The 21,792-nt window shown below is 36.9% G+C and overlaps 1 protein-coding gene across 2 annotated transcripts in view; it reads left to right on the forward strand.

The window, feature by feature from the left end:
• The window catches only part of LOC145680288 (ubiquitin domain-containing protein UBFD1-like), a 50,119-nt gene that overhangs the window by 24,248 nt on the left and 4,079 nt on the right, over positions 1–21,792 (forward strand). For both annotated transcript variants that reach the window (XM_081750647.1, XM_081750648.1), the window contains exon 5: positions 7,674–7,862. In XM_081750647.1, the coding sequence (XP_081606773.1) occupies positions 7,674–7,862 (189 nt within the window). The remainder of the gene's footprint in view (positions 1–7,673; positions 7,863–21,792) is intronic.

Below are 21,792 nucleotides of genomic sequence, written 5' to 3' on the forward strand. Positions count from 1 at the left end.
TTTAATTGTTTTTTTCTTTGAAATATTTCATTGTGTTTTGGGTAAAAATGTTAAAATGTGATTCATATTTCAAGATTGTCATTGTCACAACTTGGAACAGTTCTCTATTCACTGGTGTTTTGAAAAAATGGCCGCCATTTTGAAATTTTATATTGGATGGCAAAGAAAATGTATACAGCCGATTTAGTGTGTCTCGTGCTTCTACTCTGAAAATTAAAACTTATAAGACCGAAAATTGCCCTTTGTAGCGTGGATACCCGCTATTTAAAATTTTTTTCAGTGTAAAATAAATCGTTTTATTGTTGTAGTTCACTTCCGATATTGTGCGCGTTCAATTACGGCAGTTTTCCGAGTACTTGTTGCAAGACAGTTCTTTCCCGAAAATTAATTTAAAACAATTAACAAAGATATATATTTTATAAAGTAAATGTTTCAAAATGTCTTAAATGAAATTAAATATCTTCCTGCGTAAAATAAATTCGAGTAGTTTTATTGTTGAAGTGTTCACTGTTATATGCTTTGTGCGTTCAACTGCGGGAATTTCCCGAGCACTTCTTTCATGACTTTTTTTTTTATTTTTTTTTTTTTTTTTAATGCAGCTTTCTTTACTGTACATCGAAACTTCCACTAGTACGGACGTTTGAATTCAGCACTTGAAATAGTAAGCCTTATGTTGTCTTCGAAACTTCGAACAAGAATTTTTATGTTATTGCTGGTGTTGATTCCACAGAATGCTTATTTGAAGAGCAGCAACAAATAACTGAACTAAATTATTGTTGTTGGAAAACCAAATTTTACTGAAGAATACTTGTATTACCATCAAAAGTAGGAAATAATTCGAATAGTTTTACTAATGTATTTACATATTTATTGGTTGTGCCGGCTCCTATGGCCTTAAACCCGTCAAACGTATGAGGTATATAACATTCCTCAGCGTCGTCGAGTTAGCGAGCACACTATTCATGGAAAGTATTCTCCAAAATATAAAATTGCATATTTTGCTTCAAATAGGCTATAAGCATAATTCGTACATTATTTTTTCCTACCATTATCTCAAGCTAAGTTTTTATTTATTTATTTATTATTCATTCAGTGCATTCAGAACTTTAAAAAGGTCTTATGTTGAATATTGTTGTATACCTTAAAGTGAAAGCACATAATTTACCCAAAATCTGATTTTTAAAAAAAAATAAATAAATAAATAATGTGATCACCTTATTTGTACCAATAATATACTAACAAAAACCTCAAATCCCAGGTGGGTTTTTTCGGGTGGGTCCAACCCGAGAAAACCCAGCGGGTTTTTCGGGCTGGGCCCACTTGGGCAAACCCTGGTTATCAGACCTTGAAACTGTATAAAATTTTAAAATTAAAAGAAAACACTTATCATAAGAAAATAAAAGTCGAAAGAAATTCTAATTTTTTAGTGTTTTCCGGTTTCTTGTGTTATGCAATTAACATCGAGATTGAACGAGGGCAAGTTTAATTATTCCACTGCAACGTACCGACCTTGGGTCTCGCCTCGCTCATGCATTGGTCCCAGCGGGCGGTTTTTATTGTTGTTGTTGTGTGGTCAATAAAGGTTATTTTTATAAACTTTTCGACCGTGAAATTGAGAAATTTTGGACATAAAAACACCATGAATTTAATTATTTATTTAGTTTGAGTGGGAACTTTGTAGTTATCACATAACATCGAACTGTGTCTTTATCATGTTCACTCTGATGAAAATGCTTATTCTACTTGGGGGAGGGGGCTACAAGTTTATTCGAGAAATTGGGGCCGCGGTGGCTCAGTGGTAGAGCGTTCACCTCTGGTGCATGGGGTCCCGGGTTCAAACCCTGCTCCCGCCAAGTGAACTTTGTGGTGGACAAACACCGTGTACGTGGGTTTTCTCGAGGTTCTCCCGTTTCCTCCCACTTTCTTCATTCCACCATTTCATTCATTTCTCATAATCACTGTCTCCTTTAGCCTAACCGGCATAACCGTGGGACGTAAAAATCAAAGATTTCATTTATTCGAGAAATTGTACGCGGACACAGGTTCCAGCGTTTTCCAAAATTCAAGTTTTAAGGGGATGGGGTACTTTCTCTTCATCACCTTGAAATCGACGTTGTCTGTTATTGTTCGTGATTGCATCACAAGGAAACAGCTGATGTGTTTCGTGTCACTCTGATTAAGTCTTTCGCTACGAGAGTCGACTTTAGTCGATCTGAGAATTTTTGCCTTCGCTGTGGAAATGGACTTTACTCCATAGTGTCTATTTTTGTTTACACTTCGGTGCAATAGTCGATTTCAGTCTCGCTCATTGCATACGGAATACGTGGTAGTGATAATGCTTTGCATTGTGCTGCCAACTGGTGACGATTTCTTGGAACGTTGCAGTTAAGCACGAATGAATACGAACGCTTTGCGTCATTCTATTGTGGTGTGTTTGCGAGTTTGAAGCTATCTAAGTACAGTAGTAAACAATGCCGGACATAAGACAATCAATGACAGTCAGATAGCTACATAGCCATGTATAGATTTTATGTATTTGAAATATAACGTTTTAGCAACAATGTTACACAATTTTGTATAATTTAGCACTTTGTCAGTGTAAACAATCACAATATATTTTGCTATATGTCATGTGTTATATATAGAGATGCAAAAAAGCCGGCTTTTTTGAATCGATGTTTTTTTTCACATAAAAAGCCGGCTTTTTTGGAAAAAAAAACGAGAATTTTGGAAATTTTGGCTTTTTTCAACTTCATGATTTTTCTATCTAAATAGCTTTCTTATAGTATATTCTATAGTTAGATAAGAATTCCATGACCTGAATGTGATATTTCGCTCTGAAATTCACCATCAAGATGGATGGAGCACATGTTTTACGAATTAAAGCTAACATGAAGAATGTAGTATTTGAGGGTAATTTTAGAGGCTATTTAACTTTATTTTAACTTTTGAGTTATCGACATCTATTTAATTCTCTAGTTTGTCATCCGTGTTTCATTTCTAAGAGCTTTTAGTACTCTAGCTTCTAGCGCAAAAGTTAAACTTGCCCGTTTTTCTATTTATCCGTCAAAGCGTACGTTTTTCAATATATGTCAAACCGTACTTCCACATTTCTGTTATACTGTAGCTGTGAAGTGATTTAGCAATAATTTTCCGGACACAGCCTTGAATACCAATTTATACAAATAATCAGTAGCGGATTTAGAAAAGTACTTTAGGAGGGTTTTTTCTGATTGTTTCGTTTCCTAAAAACTCCTAATTTTATTTGGGAAGTGCTTGAAGTTTATGAGTACAGGCATAACTAATATTTCGTTTCGTTTATATGTTTAGCAATAATCTTCCGGATACAACTTTAAAAATCATTTTATACTGAGAATCAGTGGCGGATTTAGAAAAGTATTTTGGGAAGGGTTTCTTACTAATGTTTAGTTTTTTTAAACATTCGTAATTTTTATTTGACGGGAGCTTAAAATTTATGAGTAAAGGCATAAATAATAGATATTTCGTTTGTTGCAGACATTCCGTAACTTTGGGGAACGGGCTTCAGTCCGAAAGACCGCCCCCCTAACCTTCGCAAAACCGTCACTGCTGGTAATTAGTAATAATAACGATTTAAAAACAATAAAAAAGGAAGTCGCCCAACTCACAGTACACGCACTATTTCTACATTCACAGATGGAATGAAGAAAAGCTTTGACAGAATGGTCGAATGCTGGTTGAATCCCGGACTTCCCGATAGAAGCGCAAAAGCTAATCACTCAGTCATGTTTGTTGTGCAGTTTTTTTTAGCTTAACTTAAATATATTCCGTAGTCTTTTTTTTTGGGGGGGGGGGGGAATTCGTGTAATGATATGTTGAATCCCTCTTGTTAAAAATTCAGAAAACTTGAGGATTGGGTAAACTGTGGTGGTGGTTCTATAAAACTTAACTGTAGAATTTTAAGAATATACAGAACCAAAAGCTCTAGATGTGCAGTCTTTAAGTGTATCATATAAATCTAAGTATTTCTCTTATGTTTTATTTTAATTTTATTTTGTTTCAAAAAGAGGGTATGGAATATTTTGAAGTAAAAATACTACATACTATTTTGCTAGTTATTTGTGTTTTCTTTAAAAAGAAGTGTTTACTTTTAGGGTTGGCTACCAACTTTTTTTTTTATAACTGGTTTAAACCACAAAAATAAAAAGAATGAAAAATGCGAATCATGTAAACTTCATGGTAACGTTTCCAGATATCAAACCACCTGCAATAGTTTTATTTCCCTTTCACCTTTTAATCAATGTGTCCCATGTTCAATTCTCGGTCGAACTACAATCCTTCTTTCATGCGTAACCCAAGTAGCGGTTCGGATGTCAGTTTAAGCGAAAGTCTTCTCCGTGATAACCTCGGTATTTCGTAAGGATGTTAAGCCTAAATATACGAAACAAACCAAATTGTATATTTCTACATGCCGAAATGCGTGTTGTTTTATAAAGAAGCCAATATTGCTTAAATATATTGAAAGAAATTGGCAAAATTTATCGATTGCCTACGTAGCTTCCAACATTAGCTTGGATTGGACTTTCAATGATATCTACGTACCGGTACTAAATTTGTAATTTAATACCTCAGTTTTAGCGTACTGATTATGGTACGTTGACGTTTAAATTTTACATGCAAAGCAATAACAGGATTTTCCCGTTATTGTCTTACATTTCAAGTAATGACGGGATTTTCCCAGTGGCTAGGGCGGGAGATTCTCAACTTAAGAAATTTACTGACCGCACTTCTTTAAGCTTATGGGAGTTCTTCCGGCATAACCCTGCTGTTGCATAATAACATCAAGGCGAAACAAACTTAGGCTATTTCTGTGAATATGTAATATAAATACATAAAACAAAAAATCTAAGTCAAAAAAGCCTGGTTTAAACCAAAAAAGCTTGGTTTAAACCAAAAAAGCCTGGTTTAAACCAAAAAAGCCTGGTTTAAACATCCCCAAAAAACGGGTTTTTGGCATTTTCAAAAACAACCACGGTTCTTGCCAATTCTGCTTACTTTTGTATATAGGAGGTTAAAAAATTCTTATTATATACATTGGTTAATCCTGTGGAATTCATAATGTAAATATGTTGAAGAAAAATTGTTTGAAATATTTTTTCGAAATTCATAGTTTATTTTCGATGTTTTATATTACTATCAGCATCAACCACTAATTAAATGATTTTTTGTGTTATAGAGAAGCGATACAAAGTCTGTTTTATCAATTTAAAGCAGTATTTTGAAAAAAGCCCAAAATTTCCAAAGCAAAAAAGCAAAGCAGAAAAAACCGAGTTTTTTTCCAAAAAAGCCGGTTTTTTTCCGAGCCCTTGCATCTCTAGTTATATATCATTTATTGGAAAATACAGTGACTGAATTTTAAATGTTCGGCCGTTCCGTTTATACAATTTATGTATTTCTAATAGATGATTTGGTGTCTTTAAACCATATTTCATGGAAGTATGAATATTTCATTTTTTGGCGGCTTTATTGCCCCTTTTCCAGGAACCACCCGAAAACTTAATTCCGCAGAGAAAGGGTTAAAGGGCGTATCCTGAAGGGAGTAGGAGGATTCAAAGTTTATGCCGAAGATACTGGTTTTTATGATTACGTTTTGATTGAAAGGCATATCCTAAGGGGAGGGAAGAAAATTCCAGTTGTTTCTGTAAACCTATTCTCCCCGTGCAAATAACGGGCATTTCTGCTAGTGTAAATACATTAAATCATCTAGAATCCCTGATATATTTTTTCTTTTCTTTCTTTTAATTTCCCTAGTTACATACTGTGACACACTGATTTTTTTAAAAGAAAAGTTATAACTAATTACTAAGTATTGTTACGATACTTGTAAAACACATCTTGAGAGGTAACAAAAGAAAGGTTTTATGCGTAGGTTCCGGTCACGATTATTTCAATCGAATAGAAATCCACAATAGATTCCGTTTGGTATAGCCTCGCTGCCGAAAAGAAACGTTAAACGCATATCAATTCAAGCTAGTTAATTAGCAGACAATTTTTCACTAGATATGGCCAATACTTTACTTTATGGATACTCCTATATTGATTTTTTTTTTTTTTCTACAGATACACAATGCAAGTCAGTTACAGCAATTTATTTAGAAACGGAGGCTTAATAAATATGAGTAATCGGGAGGTTCCTGGTTTGAAGGTCTTCCCAGTCACGTTAGGAGAATTTTCGAATGGTGCTTAATTGATTCTCTATCAAAAGAATAATGTTGGTTTTAATAAGAAATTCCAAGAACCATCCATCTTTTCAACATTATTTTTCCTCTGTTTTAATATTCTTCTGTCTTTGAGATTCTTGTCAGCTAATTGCTTCACTTTTCACTCTTTCTCTCTCTCTGTATTCGAATTTTTTCTGACGTGTATCGTTTCAGTCAGCTAATTCATCCTATTTAGATAATCTTATCGTAGTTTCAAGAAATTCTCTTGTCTTCCTCGGCGACTTGGAAATTCCTACTGTAAAACTTACCTCTCATCTTATTATATATATTAATAGATTTTGATATTAATAGCAACAGCCTAAGTCAATTCAAGGCAGTTCTTTGTAATATAATAAGAAATAATTGTAGATGAAAGAACATCAATGATATTGCAACCACATTATAACTATAAGTGTATTATAATATGAATGTGTTATAGCTGCTTAATACATGTAACGGACACTGTAATCGGGTTATGTAGTCTGTTGTATATAGAAATAAATAAATTATAGAATAATATAACATCGTGAGATATTTTCTAGTACTGCTCAGATTAAAATTCCCGCATACATTTAGTAAAATTATTAATTACTATGTATGCTGCACAGGAAACCTATGTGTTATTGTGATTTTAAAAAAATAATAATAAATATCTTAAAAACTGGTACGCTTTCAAAATAGAGATTGTCATTATTAGTAGAATCCTGATGTTTCGTTTCGATTCATGGAATGTTATCGAAGAACTGGTAAGGTAGAGGTAGTGAGGGGAGTAAAATCGGCCTAGATTCGAGTGGAGGTAGTCAAAAAGCATACAGTTCTTAACTAGCCGTCATAGAGATCTCTCATCGATAAGTAGTTAGCGTTGATTTGAGTTGATTTTGAGTTTAACGTCCCTTTCAGCAGCGAGGCTATATGAGACTGGACCTACTGATTAACGTGGAATCCGAACCACGTGAACTCCCACCAGGACTCGAACTCGGATCTCCCACGCCAAAGGCGCGTACGCTACCCGTTTAGCCACGAAGGAACTCTGGCGAAGCGGTTAGCGTACATGCCTTTATCGTAGGGACAGGGTCGATTCTCGGCGGGAGATCATGTGGTTCGGATTCCACGTTAAACTGTAGGTCCACGTCTTATATAACCTCGCTGCTGAATGGGACATTAAACTAAAAATCTAGTCAAATCAAATCAAACTAGCCGTCATGTACTGTTGGGCTATTGTAATGTTCGACGTGTCCGAAATAATATGGTTCTGATATTGTCAGTTTATATTTTGGAAACGTATCGGGTAAGTTTTTAATAGTTAATTTACACTATACTAATGAAAATCCCTACATTTTAAGTATCCTTTTCGTTGTATTAAAAATATGTTCAGGAATAGTATTTGAGCTGTTTGAGTAAACTTATTTGTGTATTTGTTTCGTATTTGTTTAGGATTCGTTACCACCGTTCCCCGTCTCCGGAATGTTAAATAAATCAGGAGGCAAAGTAAGACTGACCTTTAAGTTAGAACAGGACCAGCTGTGGATAGGAACGAAGGAACGAACGGATAAAATTCCTATGAATACAATTAAAAGCGTTGTTAGTGAACCAATTGAAGGACATGAAGAATATCACATTATGGTAAGTATTTTTGGTGAGTCCGAAACAAATAGTTTCTCGGATATTGGAGTAGATATATAGATGTTTATCAATTTAATGGAATAACCTAGAGTTGGAAACACGTCAGATGTATGGGTTGGCAATGGTCAGGCAGTGACCGCAGCGCTGAGTAGTTGGTAGTGATGTTAGGGTAAACTCCGTATACTACGCGAGCAGCAGTAGAACGACAGTGTGCAGTAAACTGAGCAGATGGTGATAGTGTAAAATGGGGGCTTCTATTTTCTAGAGAGGACTGATTGTTGGTTATGTGGTTGGAGCGTGACGAAAGTGGGAAGTGTTGGGTATGTCGCGAGGGACAATGTCCAAAGCGATTACGTGCTACAAAACCACATCGACGAAGAGGTCGGAACAGTAGTTGAAAGGAAACACTCAGTGACTTGTCCCGCCAAGCATTAAAATAGGTTTTCACTTAGGACCATCAAGCGACTGCGATGCAATTGACGGAGGAATTCAAACAGCAGCTCCCAAAGCCTATGTCGACAATCACAGTCTGCCATGAGTTAACATAACATGGAGGTAGAGGGTGGGTTGCACGTACGAAACCGCTAATGAAGAGACCATAGGTCATTTTTGTAGCCTATTATTAGCACGACGCCAGTGATGCGACGGACATACAACATGGACCTGAAGACTGGAAACGTGTGATTTGATCGAATAAGTAAGAGGGGGCACGTGGCTCAGTGGTAGAGCGCTTACCTTTAGTACATTGGGTCCCTGGTTCGATTCCCGGCCAAGTAAGTTTGTGGTGGACAACATTGTGTCTGTGGGTTTCGTCGGAGTACTCCCTTTTCCTCCCACTTTGTCATTCCGCCAATTCTCCCATCATCATTCACTTGCTTTAATTATCGTCTCCCTTAGCCTAACAGACATAATTGTGGGACAAACCGAAATATTTCATTTTGATTTTGATCGAATAAGTCATCGGTCATTGTATTTCAAACAACGAGCCGTGTTTATGAGTAGCACACGTCAAAAGAAGCGTATGATCCGCAGTATCTTCGCCCAACTGTGAAACGTGGCAGCGGCTCTGTGGACTGGAATAGCCTGGTTTCAGCGGACCCTGTGTTAACGCTTATTGGTCACGTCCCTGCTCGTGATTATGTTGCAATTTTAAGGGACCGTGTGCATCCTGTGGACCAAATGTATTCGGCTAATAGCATCATATTCCAGAATGATAATGCGCCCATTTATAGAGCTACAACTATTGTGGCGTGGTTTGAGGAACGTCGGGATAAAATTTAATACTTCCCCTGTCTTGCTTAGTCCCAAGACCTGATTCATCATCTGTGGTCCGTTTTGGAGACACGAATCCAGCGCAACTTTCCGCGTCAATCCTTTCTCATTGAACGGTCAAGCGTTGCACGTGGAATGGTGTAACATTCCACTTGTTACTATTCACGACCTCTGTGACTCCATTCCACATCTCATCAGAGCTGTTTTGAGAGCGAAAGATAGTCCAACACCATATTGTGAGGATCCATACTCTCATGCATTGCAAACCACATATTCTTACTACGAATACGTGTTTTTACTATCATAAAACAAACTAGGAGACGACATCTCCAGAAAGAAACGAAGAGGATTTGGAAAACTACGAAAAAGGCCGACTTCCCCTTCATGGATCCTCCCTCCAGGAATATACCTATAAAAGACGACGACGAGGCGAGAAAACTATAAGTTCAAATCTGATCACTCACCTATCAAAACCTTCTCCCGAGACCACTATGGGCAACGGAGATTCCTTCTAATAGCAACTCCTGGGGCTGCCATAAGCTACGGAGTTTCTTTTTAAAACCTGACTCCCAAGGCTGCTATGAGCTACGGAGTAATCCTGATCCCTGTCCGAGACCGCCGTGGGCTAGGACAGTTATCCTATTTCGAGGTCACGTTGTGTGCCGAAGAAGCTTCAAACTTACTGCACACTGAAAACATTTTAGAAAAAAGACTTATAAGAACTTTGTAAAATTTTTATGAGCCAATCCTTTTTAATAAAAGGTGAAGGGTAAGACAACGTTTTACATTATTTAAAGACTCTACCAAAGAGAACATTACAATGTTAATCTGGTAAGTTGCAGCTTTTTTAGGTGTCTCCATTACATCGATAAGTATCTGTATATAGAAAGTATTAAAGGCTAATTTTTGATCTAATTATGTTCATAAACACTTATGTACACCTTTATGTACAACTTTGGGAAGAGCAAGAGTAGATGTTACCCTGAAATTCTGATGTCAAAGTATGGAACACACATTCTCTTTTAAAAGTAAAGCGATGGTGACATAAGCCGTAAAATTCTCGCAGTAGAGAATTCCCATCAATTTTATCTCCGTATGACTCCTTCCAAAATATTCTTTATTTTTATATGGGAAAATACAAACAGGGGACATGCGAGATATAATATAATGTACTTGCACATTAAGGTTTAAGTAAGGCATGTGAGATATAATATAATAAACTCATATAATTTTGGTTAAAACCAGGAACATCTTGCACACCTGAGCAGACATTGTGTCCCATATGATTTTTTTTTCTTACTTATAATATTATTTGCTTATCGTTTTACGGTGATAGTGATGGCCATTTAACGTTGTCAAAACAATTGGGCGAAATCTTCGTATCTGTACAAAAGGGTATTGGGCTTATATCCAATTAATGTTATCACTTTTCTGTTCCACCATACAGAAGCCAGAGGATTGTGTTGGAGCTAGTGAAATACCGCCAAAACTGAAGGCAAACGTCCTTTCCACGCACAAATTTTCCTACAGCCGAATGGTGAGACAGTGTGGTGAAAACTAAAGATACCATGTCCAGGTGAACATACTCATTCAGAAGCATTAGGGGTCCGTTCGAGGTTACCAGCATAAGTGTCGGCAGAAGTTGGCAATCTACTGGCAAGCCAGGAGAAATCCTCTACGTTCTACCACTAGCGTGATATAGGCCCGAGATTAAATCAAGCTCACTCCACTGTCAGCTACAACCTTCACGGGTTCACAACTTCTGAGGTGAACATAAGACAAACTGCCTGTAAAAAAAGACATTTGGAAGAGGGAGTTAAAATGTATAGAGATTTGAACATGAACGGGTTTTCCAAGGAACGGACACAATTCGAACGCTAAGTAGGGTTGAAAAGGAACATGAAAATTTCGTATACGCATATAATATTACCTTGGGAAAAATGTGCATCAAAATCAAACTCGGGCACCTGATACTTTATATAAATAAGTTTAATAGCATTTCTTAATTTTAAACATATATACAACAGGATGTGAAACACAGAAAATAATAATCACTACTATACAGATTTAATTTTCACGACACTTCCGAAATAGTATACTCGTTTACAATGTAATAGTAGACGCTCGCTTTAATACGTATTGTTTCTTCAAAAGCCGGCTGCCCAATGCGTATTCCAGTTCATGCGCATAGGCCAGTGTGCTGCGCTGAGTCTTGAACGCAGAGTATCGTCATTTCATTTTTGTATCTCAGCTACCTCAACTGTTAACAAATTTTATTCTTGCATCATCTCCAAGGAGGATATTACAGTTCGACAACTCTCAGCAGGCTGCCTTAGAGATTCACTGCTGGAAGTATCCTACGGTCTTAGAGATAACCAAGAAAAATGCATTATTGTATTATATGAATAAAGAAATCAGAAAACCTTTCCATTGTACAGTAGATTGTCCCAAGAAAGGAATGTTCAAAATAACGTAAAATAAAACTATTACAAATGAAAGTCAGCTGCCAAATTGGATGAGGCGTACATTTATCTCACATAGATTGGTAACACTTGGGTGGTTTCGTACCGTGACACCTCTGACAAGGGACATAACAAGTTTTGTTAGTAGAGTGAAGAGAAAGGTTCTCGAGGGAATCATGATTGTCACATGATATGGTTATGAGGGGGGGGGGGGGGTAGAGGTAGGTACGGTTGACAAAAACGTGAGGGTAAATGCTGCTTATTTCCAGCAATGTATCGTGAGTCCAATCTATCTGAAAAAATCGTTCGTTGGTAAAGAGCGAACAATAATCATATGGAAAAGCATCGACCTCCGATTTTATGAAGTAGAAGGCGAGAGTTAGTGTTATTTCCTTTCATGACATTTCTATTAAAAGCCCTCACGCTTCACAACTGATTTAGACAGTTAAAACGGCGTCTGAAACATCGCCCTCACTACCTGTGGAAGACCTACAGCCAGGATAAAATAAACGTAGTTTTCTTCAGTGGAAATTGTGATGTTGGAGGGGAACACGGTGGCTCAGTGAACCACGTGTACATGAGGTCCTTGGTTCGCTCTCCGCCCAAATAAGTTTGTGGTAGACAGCATCGTGTCGTGAGTTTTCTCGGGTTAATTCCGTTTCCTCCCACCAATAATATCATCATTATTGCCTTAATCACCTGTCTTCTTAACTTAAGGCCGCGCCTCCATTGCTTCCCAATGCGAATGCGAACTGCGAATTCATGTGCCTCTACTAGATCCGAAGTTTTGCGAATGCGAATCAAGTTGCAATGTGAAGCAATGGAGGCTTCAAAGCTTCAATGTGAAATATTTTTGCTTGAAAATTCGTACCTTAAAGTCTTGAGAGCACGAAGAAGACGAATATGGATAAATGACATATTTTTTTATCAAGACATGAGTAGGGAGAATTTAACTTATTGCCTCAGCTAGAGCAACAAGAAGAAAAGTTTTTCGAGTATTTTATAATTATACCTGGAACATTCTATTACATACTTCACAAAGAAAAATATAGGATTTATCATTCATTTAATAATTTTCAATTGCCAAAAAATCCGGTTGAATGAAAGCTATAATAACTGTTCTTACTTGAAAATATTTAACTGTTATTCTTACACAAGGAAGCAAGTTCTAGCATGTTGTTTGACCATAAGAAAAGCTGGTTTGCATATTCTCAAGAAGCGACGAAGTAAATTAATGTTCTCCCTTTTTTCTCCAAGCTAGAAAATAACGTTAAACACAGTAAATCTCATATAACCTTAACCTTATCCATATTAATAATAGAAACCTAAATGTTCCAAGCATTCAGGCCAATATAAAGTAAGCTTAATGTTAACGAAATATATAACTACGACCCATTTTCTTTGTTACTAGTATTTTAAGATAATCTATCCACTCACCTCACAGTTGCACTGCACCGAGCTCCCGGCTTAGAGCACACAGGTAGATAGCTACGTGACGTAATCACGAGCGCCACGAAAGCTTGCGCCTCATAGTTGGGTAAAAATAAGGTTGAACCGCAAGCAAATTGCAACAGACAGTCTGATAGTTGTTTCTTACTAAAAAAAAAAAGTGACAAAAACGATGAAATAAAGTTTACCTACGCCACTGTTGTCATAAAGCCTCCATATTGGAAAATGGCCTCTACAATGGCAATTAAGGGTTTTCACAAAGTATGTGCATTTTCTGACCATCACATGTGATTCAAATGAGAAATTTTACGTCATAATGATTGTAAAGATAGTAGAAGTCATACAGAGATGGACTAAGGGCTGGTCACCTCGGGCGACTGCACAAGGCGCCGCCATACGGAAAGATGCCAAAAAAGTCATTTTGCTCAGGTGAAAATTTTACATTGGTCTGCTCCTGATGTCATGTGTTACTAATTGCAGCCAATGATAAGTTCACAACGAGCAAAATGCTAGGTTTTAACTCCTCCTATTGTTTCCTTTATTGTGGTTCAAGATTTCTGGTTGACCTTTTCCATAAAAGGGGATTTTCCTGTTCTTATTCCGAAGTACAACGTTATCAACTGTGTGCGGCAGAAACAAATAGATCTGTCCACTATGATTTGACTTAAGGAAGTTTCATTCAGTATGCAGCTGACAATGTAGACCATAAGATCCAAATTATAGATGGGTACGAGACATTTCACGGAGTCGGCATAATTGCGATGACCACTCCAGAAGTTCAGATTAGAACCAAAGTGCCTTGTCATATATCAATCAAAGGTATTCAGGAAATAGTTCGAATTAATATCAAAGATTACCCAGTACTGGCAAGTGGATTCCAACATCTGACATACTGTCCAATTAAGGAAAATCATTTACCGACACTCATGCTTTAGAGCGTCCTGTTCCCATATGGCATGGTACATGCCAAATCCTTCCGAAAGGAGATCATCCTGGGAAGTCATCTGTAACTGTCCTTCCTATGATGGACTTGGATCCGTCAAATGAGTCTTGCATATACTCTACCTTGATGTTCGTTTATGATCACAACCGGAAGAATAATGTCATTCCAATATGATATTAGATAAGTCCCTCTTCCATAAAGCTCTTGCAATTATAGCAAATGAAAAGGGAGACAGCTCATTAAAGAAATGGTTATACGTCTGGGTGGACTTTATCTGTTGATGAGCTTCCTGGGATCCATCATGTATATCATAAGAGGGTCTGGACTGAAAGAGATTTTAGAACTTATTTATGACAGCAGTGTTGTGAAGCATAACTTTCTGGAAAAGCAGTGGCAAGGGCAATAAGTGGACATCTTATAATATTCCAATCTTTGTTCACAATACTTTTCAGAAAAGTCATTGACTGTGAAAATGATCCAGCTGCCACTGTTGCAAAATCGGTACTTTCAGATATGTTAGAACTGAAGGATTTTAGATGCAACAGAGGCAGTGGAAAACTTAAATACAGAAGGTTTCATTTTTTATTTAAAAGAATACAGGACAGCCTCATTATGGCTTCAGTATATCAAAATGGTTGATTATGTTCGAAAATTCATAAAGGTTGAACGTACTGGATACTGGTTGATGTATTTATCAGTTGTGAAGGACGTTTCCATTCTTGGCAGAAAGTGGATATAGAGAATACACTACAAGTTGTAGGTTGTTTCTACAGTACATGCTGGAGTTAGAACATTCATCTCCTGATCTGTACCGGAATTTCTGTGAAAGGTATCATGTTGTCCGAAGAATTGATCATTTCTGGGGCGGACTGTCAATTGACTTAGTAATTGAGCAGGTGCTGATAAAAAGTGTGAAAGGACAAGAAGGCTTGACTCATGGACGAGGTATGACAGAACAACAGAGAGCTCTGTAGGTTTTGTCACACCCTCTCTTCGCTCAAATGAATGAATCTATAAAGTTCACAAACACGAATCATAATAGTGAGTTGCATGTGATAGAATGCGCAAACAAGCAAAAGAAGGATCAAGCAGATGTTCAGAAAGTAGTGCATTTCTTGTTTCCCTTGAATGTATTTGACAAAGAAAAATTTTTGAGAAATATTGTTAGTGGTAGCTGCGGACAGTTGTGTCAATTTTGAACAAGCAGAAGAGATAGGAAATATTATTTTGAATGAGATTATAGGACTTTCAGTTTTTGAAAGTAAGGAGGTTTGTACCATGGGTGTTAAGCGTAGTTTACATAAAAGAGATGATGCTCTTCATATTGACCACCAACTTTTGTTTCAACGCCTGTTGCTATGTGCGCAGTCTAACAATTTCGATTTGCAGGAACTGATGACATATGAATTGTGCACTTTTCCAGCATCACTTTTTGACAAGGAAGGCCTTATACGTGAGACACCCAAATCCCAACTGGCGCATCTTTTACGGAAATATTCACATTGTGAATCCCTCCCTGATGGCAAAATGCATTACCTTCTTAACGGTGGTTTACTTTTACATCGCATTCCCTGGATATGAGAGACATTGTTCAGCTATGTGATTAATAGCTACGCCATGTATAAGAAATACAAGAATGTCAATTGTTGTTTTTGATGGCTAAATCGTGAGGAACTGAACACAAAGTCCCAAACCCATGAACGTCGACTAAGAGCCGTAGTTGGACCTCCTGTAGCATTTTCACCAGAAAGAAACAAAAATTGTGTTTAAAAAAGTGTTCCTAGCTAATATTTAGAATAAACAAAAACTTCTTCAGCACCTTGCAGAAAGATTAAGGTGTATCGGGTGTGATATCATTCATGCACAGGGTGATGTTGATGTGACGATGGTGAAAACAGCAATTGCACTAGCAGAAAAGATGACTACAGTTGTAATTGGTGATTGTACTGATTTGCTTGTTTTGCTTATTCATTATGCTGTGAACATGCCTTGCAAAATTTGTGTGTGTTCAGATGCTAAAAGGAACCCAGAGGAATTTTTTGTCTGTGATATAAAATGCGTTAGAGAACAATCGGATGAAAACATTGTAACAAATATATCGTTTGCCAGTCACTTCTTGGTTGACACAACTTCAAGGCTGATTTCAGTTGGTAAAGGTGAAGTGGTTACATTGCTAAAAGATGAAGACTTCAGGAAACTTGCTTCTGTATTTTTGAATTCCACTAGTTCAGAAGAAGTAATCACAGCTGGTGTGACAGCAATAACCATGATATAGTAAGTTTGGGTGATTCCGGACAGTCGCTGAATTCGGACATCCGAAGCTTACGATAAAACTGTTCTTCGCATGTGTAATGTCGAGACTTGTGATGCTTATTTGAAGCACCGTACCTTCCTATAGTTCAGTGCTGAGTAGGAAGTGGAAAGAATGTTACCGTATACGTAGTTTCGACGGTGGGGGAAAGAAGAAGAAACAGAAAAGTTCATGCACGTTTTTTGACCTGATGTAACTTTTTAGTGGAATATGTTAAGGTTTTACACAGAAATGGTTATCAGCAAATGGTTAAGTAAGATATATAACGAAGCGAAGACCCTACTTTACTCGTTGCATATTGGAGGAATTCTATTACTTTGCGAATGCCTGCTCAACACGTGCACAAGTTTACAGCTCAAAACGGGCGAACTCGGACGTTTAGGGAAGGGTGAATTCAGATACGTTTATTATGTTAAGCTGAATCCGGACAATGTGATTAATGAACTAAGAGGATTCAGAACACACTCTTCTCTCGCTTTTCACGTTTATGAGTGTGAAATAGTACGTGAGGTCTATTGCTTATATCTAGCGTCTATTTATTTTTGCCATAAATGGACTTCGAGGAATCACCAGAAAAAGCTATAAAATTATCTTAGGATCTACAAACACAACTAAATTACAAAATGCTAATCACAAGGTGCTCAAAACTTCTACACCACTGAATGGCTACATCATCTGGTATATTCCCATTTGATCCGCAACAAGTTCGGGAACATGAATTTTTTTAGTCTAATGAACATGATCTGTGCCAGTAGCTGGAAACAATTCCTCTTCTGTGTCATCAGACTCACCCTCAAACACGTCTCAATCGCCTTCAGAGTCCTCAGTTAAGCAGTTCATATCTTTTCCTGCTGTTGCTTCTTCCAAACCCATATCCCAAAGGTCAGGTGTTGCTAAAAGATTAATGTTCCAAACTGTCTCCTCAAACACAATCGAAGGTATGGATGAAAACAACTGTGGATTTTGTGGAAAGAATTCTTATACACCATCAAGCAAATACGGTTCCTGTATGTCCTATACTGTGTATAAGACTTGGTTTCATGAAAGATGTGTGGGAGGTGATAAGGAAGTGTATTTTATTTGTAGACGATGTGTCTGAATTATGACTAGTGCTTCACGAAACTGGCAGACGTCATTAACGCAAAAAATAATAAAATAAAATAAAAATAAATAAATAAATAAATGCTAGTTCAGTGCACACGTATTACACATTTTACTAATAATCTAGTTGTTACTAGCAAAGAATAGTAGTACAATGTAGTTCTAATGGAAACAAATGTGAGTACTATGTTTAATGATTAAACACTATAGTAGTAGTTACACTACTGTGCGTTTAGCTTACAGTTTCAACAGTAATTAGTATAGAAATTGCTATGATAGTAATTTGTATGTATTTGTCATGTATTTGTATTTATATTCTGTACTGATCATGTTAGAATGTTAGTGTAGCAAGATAGTAAGCTAAAATATACTTATCATGTATATATATCTTCCTTCAAAGTTCAGTGTCCGGAATCGCCAACCTACTGTCCGGATTCACCCTTCCAAATTTGCAAATCAAAGATTTTGTCAACTTTCAGAAAATTATTTTTTATTTCTTAACATGCCATTCCAGGAAAACTATTTCAGTTGTACATGCATACCAATATATCATTAAATAATATGACGAAGTATTGGATATTTTCGTTTAAGCGGGGTAGTAGTAAAAGAAAGAAACATCAGAACTGTCCGAATTCACCCAAACTTACCCTATATGAAAAAAAACAGAAAGTTTGAATGATGTTCGCTTTCTAATTTTCACTCAGAAAGTAACAAATTATTAACTCAAGTGAAACCAGAGCCTTTACCACCACCTCGTCATGCATGTGTCTTGCACTGTAAAAGAGTGTATCATCAGGTGCAGTCTTGGCTAGGAAGTAACCTAAACCCACTGCAGTGGGGATGACAAATAAAAGATAAATTGCAGGTTCCAGTGAAAACATCTCAACCTCCAGTGCCTCCTTCTTCTATTCATTAAATGAAGCTGTGCAACTCTGCAATATAGTTGCAAGAATCGGGGACTGTATTGAACTACAGCGTGCACGAACTGTCGTGGTGACAGTTGTTTTAACTCTGACTATTCCCATTTAGTAGTAAGTGATAATGATTGAGAACTGATTTTCCCATTTAAAATGCACTCTGAAAGTGAAATAGTGCTACTATAGTGCACTAAAATTGTTCATTTCGAATTAATAGACAATTTTACTTTCAATATTTCATTTACGCATCCAGTACTATTATTTTCTTTACAATTGTATTGTAACTGGGAAAGTGTATCTTCATCTCATTGTTCTCTCTGTGAATTCTGATTGTCACTGTTATCATATTATATTGTGTAGCTATATTTTATGTATGCTAAATGTGTATTCTTATGCTCAAAATGAAGATTCATGTAATAATGATAATGCGATCTGGGCAGAGTTCAGGTTTGTAACTTTTCATATCCATTCTGAACAGTCATTGATTCCAATGTAATTTATGTCTGGAGGGTAATCCATAAGGAACTTAAAAATATATATATTACACTGGTAAACAAGAAAAAGTTCAATTTCACATATGAAATAAACACTTCTGCAATTTACTTTTGACGAAATATTCAAAGGCATGTTACCCCCATAAACAAATCACAACAAAAGCCTGACACAGATTGTACGATCAAAAATTAAATAATATTGCTGAATTTCAGTTTCTACTAATTCAGAAACTATTAAAATAATTTTTGAATATTATATTTAAAAATAGTTTTCTATTTTAATTACAAAATTCATTCCAGCAACTTAAGCTCATAAGCTGATGTAACAATGGTGTATGTTCCAGCCTATGATTTCCCTACATAGATCTCAGTTATCTTACAATTGGCTGCAATTTGTATAATTTAATTACCTTAACAACAACTAAGAAGAAAAACACCTTCACAGGTCATGTGTTGCTCAGAAAATGCGCAAACTTTCGGAAAACTGCTAAATTCCACCATGGCGACCATTCTCCAATATGGCGGCCTTATGACAATAGTGGCTTTGTAAACTTTATTCAGTCGTTTTTATCACTTTTTTTTTCAATAAGAAACAACTGTCAGACTTTCTGTTGCAATTTGTTTGCGGTTCAGTCAAAATTTGACTTATTTTTATCCGACTATCAATCCACTCTTCAAAGCTACCTGCGAGCAGTGCTGCCAACTCTGTGTAAGATTAACCAGTTTCGCGGTAAGCCGGAGTTTCATATCACAATCTTCCAAGTTACAATATTTATATTTTTATTATGAAACTTGAGTGGGTTACACACTCCAAGTTCCTTGCTTACATCTGCCCATAATTAGTTCATATGTCGTTTGCGGATGAGCTTGGTTCTACAATGGAACTTTATCAAAAACACAATTTATTAAAGCATCAACATCTATTTCCATCTTTATTTTAAATTTTATTTATTTATTTATTTTATCTCCACACCTCGCAATGTCGTCTGCTTTCACGCAAAACAAACCTTCTTTTCTCACGTAGCGCTCAATTCCTCTGCAGACGACTCTTCATTCGCACGAATTCGGACGAACAATCGCAGCATGTTCGGATCGTTCGCATTCTCATCTTTTCGTCGGTTTCCGCAATTCGCAGGTCGGAACTATTCGAGGCACTCCAATTTATTTACACGTGCTGGAAAATTCGGAAGCAATGGAGGTGGGCCTAAAGAGCATAATCGTGGGACGTTAAATACAAAGATTTCATTTCATTTTCATGTAATGTTGGACGATAGTCCATAATACCAGTGGTCCGTAGAACAACCTGTAGTGTTCACAGGGTAGGTCGACTTCCAAAATCGAGCAGATACAAACTGGACAACTTTCGATAGTTTCGTTGGGCACAAATACGAAAATTTCGTCCAATCATTTTGACAAACGTTAAGTGACAATCACCATCATGTAAAAAGATTAAGAAAAATATAAAAAGTCATATGAGGTACAGTGACTGCGCAGGGGTAGAACCCTCACCTCTGGTGCAAAGGGGTCTCTGGTTCTATCCCAGGCTATATGAATGAACTCCACTTATGCTACAAATTTCCATTCAAAGTCAAGTCTGGTAGCCGCGCTATCACCAACTGATCCTGAAAGATAAATAAATAAATTAGCTATTTAACGTTAATATTTATTTGATTCTCTAGTGCTTGTAGGGATCTTACTGTAAGCATATAATTTTAATATCGAGAATTCGAACGCTGGTTAGCGGGGTATTAAAAGAAAGAAAGAAAAAGAGGTCACGAAAGGAAATCAGTGAATAGAGAAGGAAGCATCTGTACTGTGTTGCCAGTTCTTTTATCTTCTTCTGCACTCTCCGCATTAAGCTGAGTTTATAACAGCCGACTGTTATGTATGGATAAAAATCTGAATCTTTACTACTGATCATAATCATCTTGGGTTAACACAGCCTTCCATTCTTTCCTATCCTGAGCCTGACTTCGTTCGCTATATCTTGTATTATGTGGTCCGTATATTTCAATTGTGGCTTCCTTTCTGATTCCCTTCATAGCCAATAGGGTATGGGGTACCTCCATTGTCTTATAATACAGCCAATCATTGTATCTCTTCCTTTCGACAGTCTATAATACAGGATGGACATAAAGTCTCTCTCTAATAATTAACATTAATAACAAGAAAACTAAGAATGATAAAAGCATGCGGCTTTTTTTTTTTTTTTTTACCTGATTTAGAGAATTTCCGCATGTACTTCATTAGTTGCCCTCAAGACATCCATGCGATATTCAGTTTCTGTCCATGTTTTACTCAACCTTTTCAGCTGTGTCTATTGCGACCCTTATCCTGTTTTAAGTGTTGCAATATTATGAACAGATGTTGCGTAAACCCTGTCTTTAACATAACCCCACAGGAAGAGGTCAAGGGGGAGGTTACGTCTGGGAATTGTGGAGGCCATGGTATTGGGCCGTCTCCCCATCCATCGATCAGGAAAAGTTGAATCGAGAAATGAACGAATATCAGTACTCTAGTGTAGAGATCCCCGTCATACCATTGCTTTATGCTCTTAACATCTGGTGCCTGTTGTCCATACTCTCCTGAATGTTCATTGTACTGTAACGGGAGATTTTGTTTCATGATACCACAACACACACAACTTCGCTTTCTGCGGTGCTGACGCCTTTTTTTTTTAAACAAATGACTGTCTCGCTGCAGTCAGCTGCACTGGATAGCAGCACAGGCTGTGGCAAACTCTTGTAGTATTATGCAAGTGATGTTTTCAGACTACATGCTCTCGTCATTTCTTTGTTTTCTCGTTATTAATGCTTGTTATCATGGTGAGACTTTATGTCCACCCTCTGTGTAACTGCCACAACCATGCACCAAGGCTAAGGTGTAACATTAATTCTTCCGTTACATTCCCTGGTTCCAAATATATTGAATATGTATAAAGTACACGAGATTACAATGAATCACACAACACAGTTATGCAC

The sequence above is a fragment of the Thermobia domestica genome, chromosome 3 (assembly GCF_964235325.1).
Source record: "Thermobia domestica chromosome 3, izTheDome1.hap1.1, whole genome shotgun sequence".
NCBI classification, from domain to species: Eukaryota; Metazoa; Arthropoda; class Insecta; order Zygentoma; family Lepismatidae; genus Thermobia; species Thermobia domestica.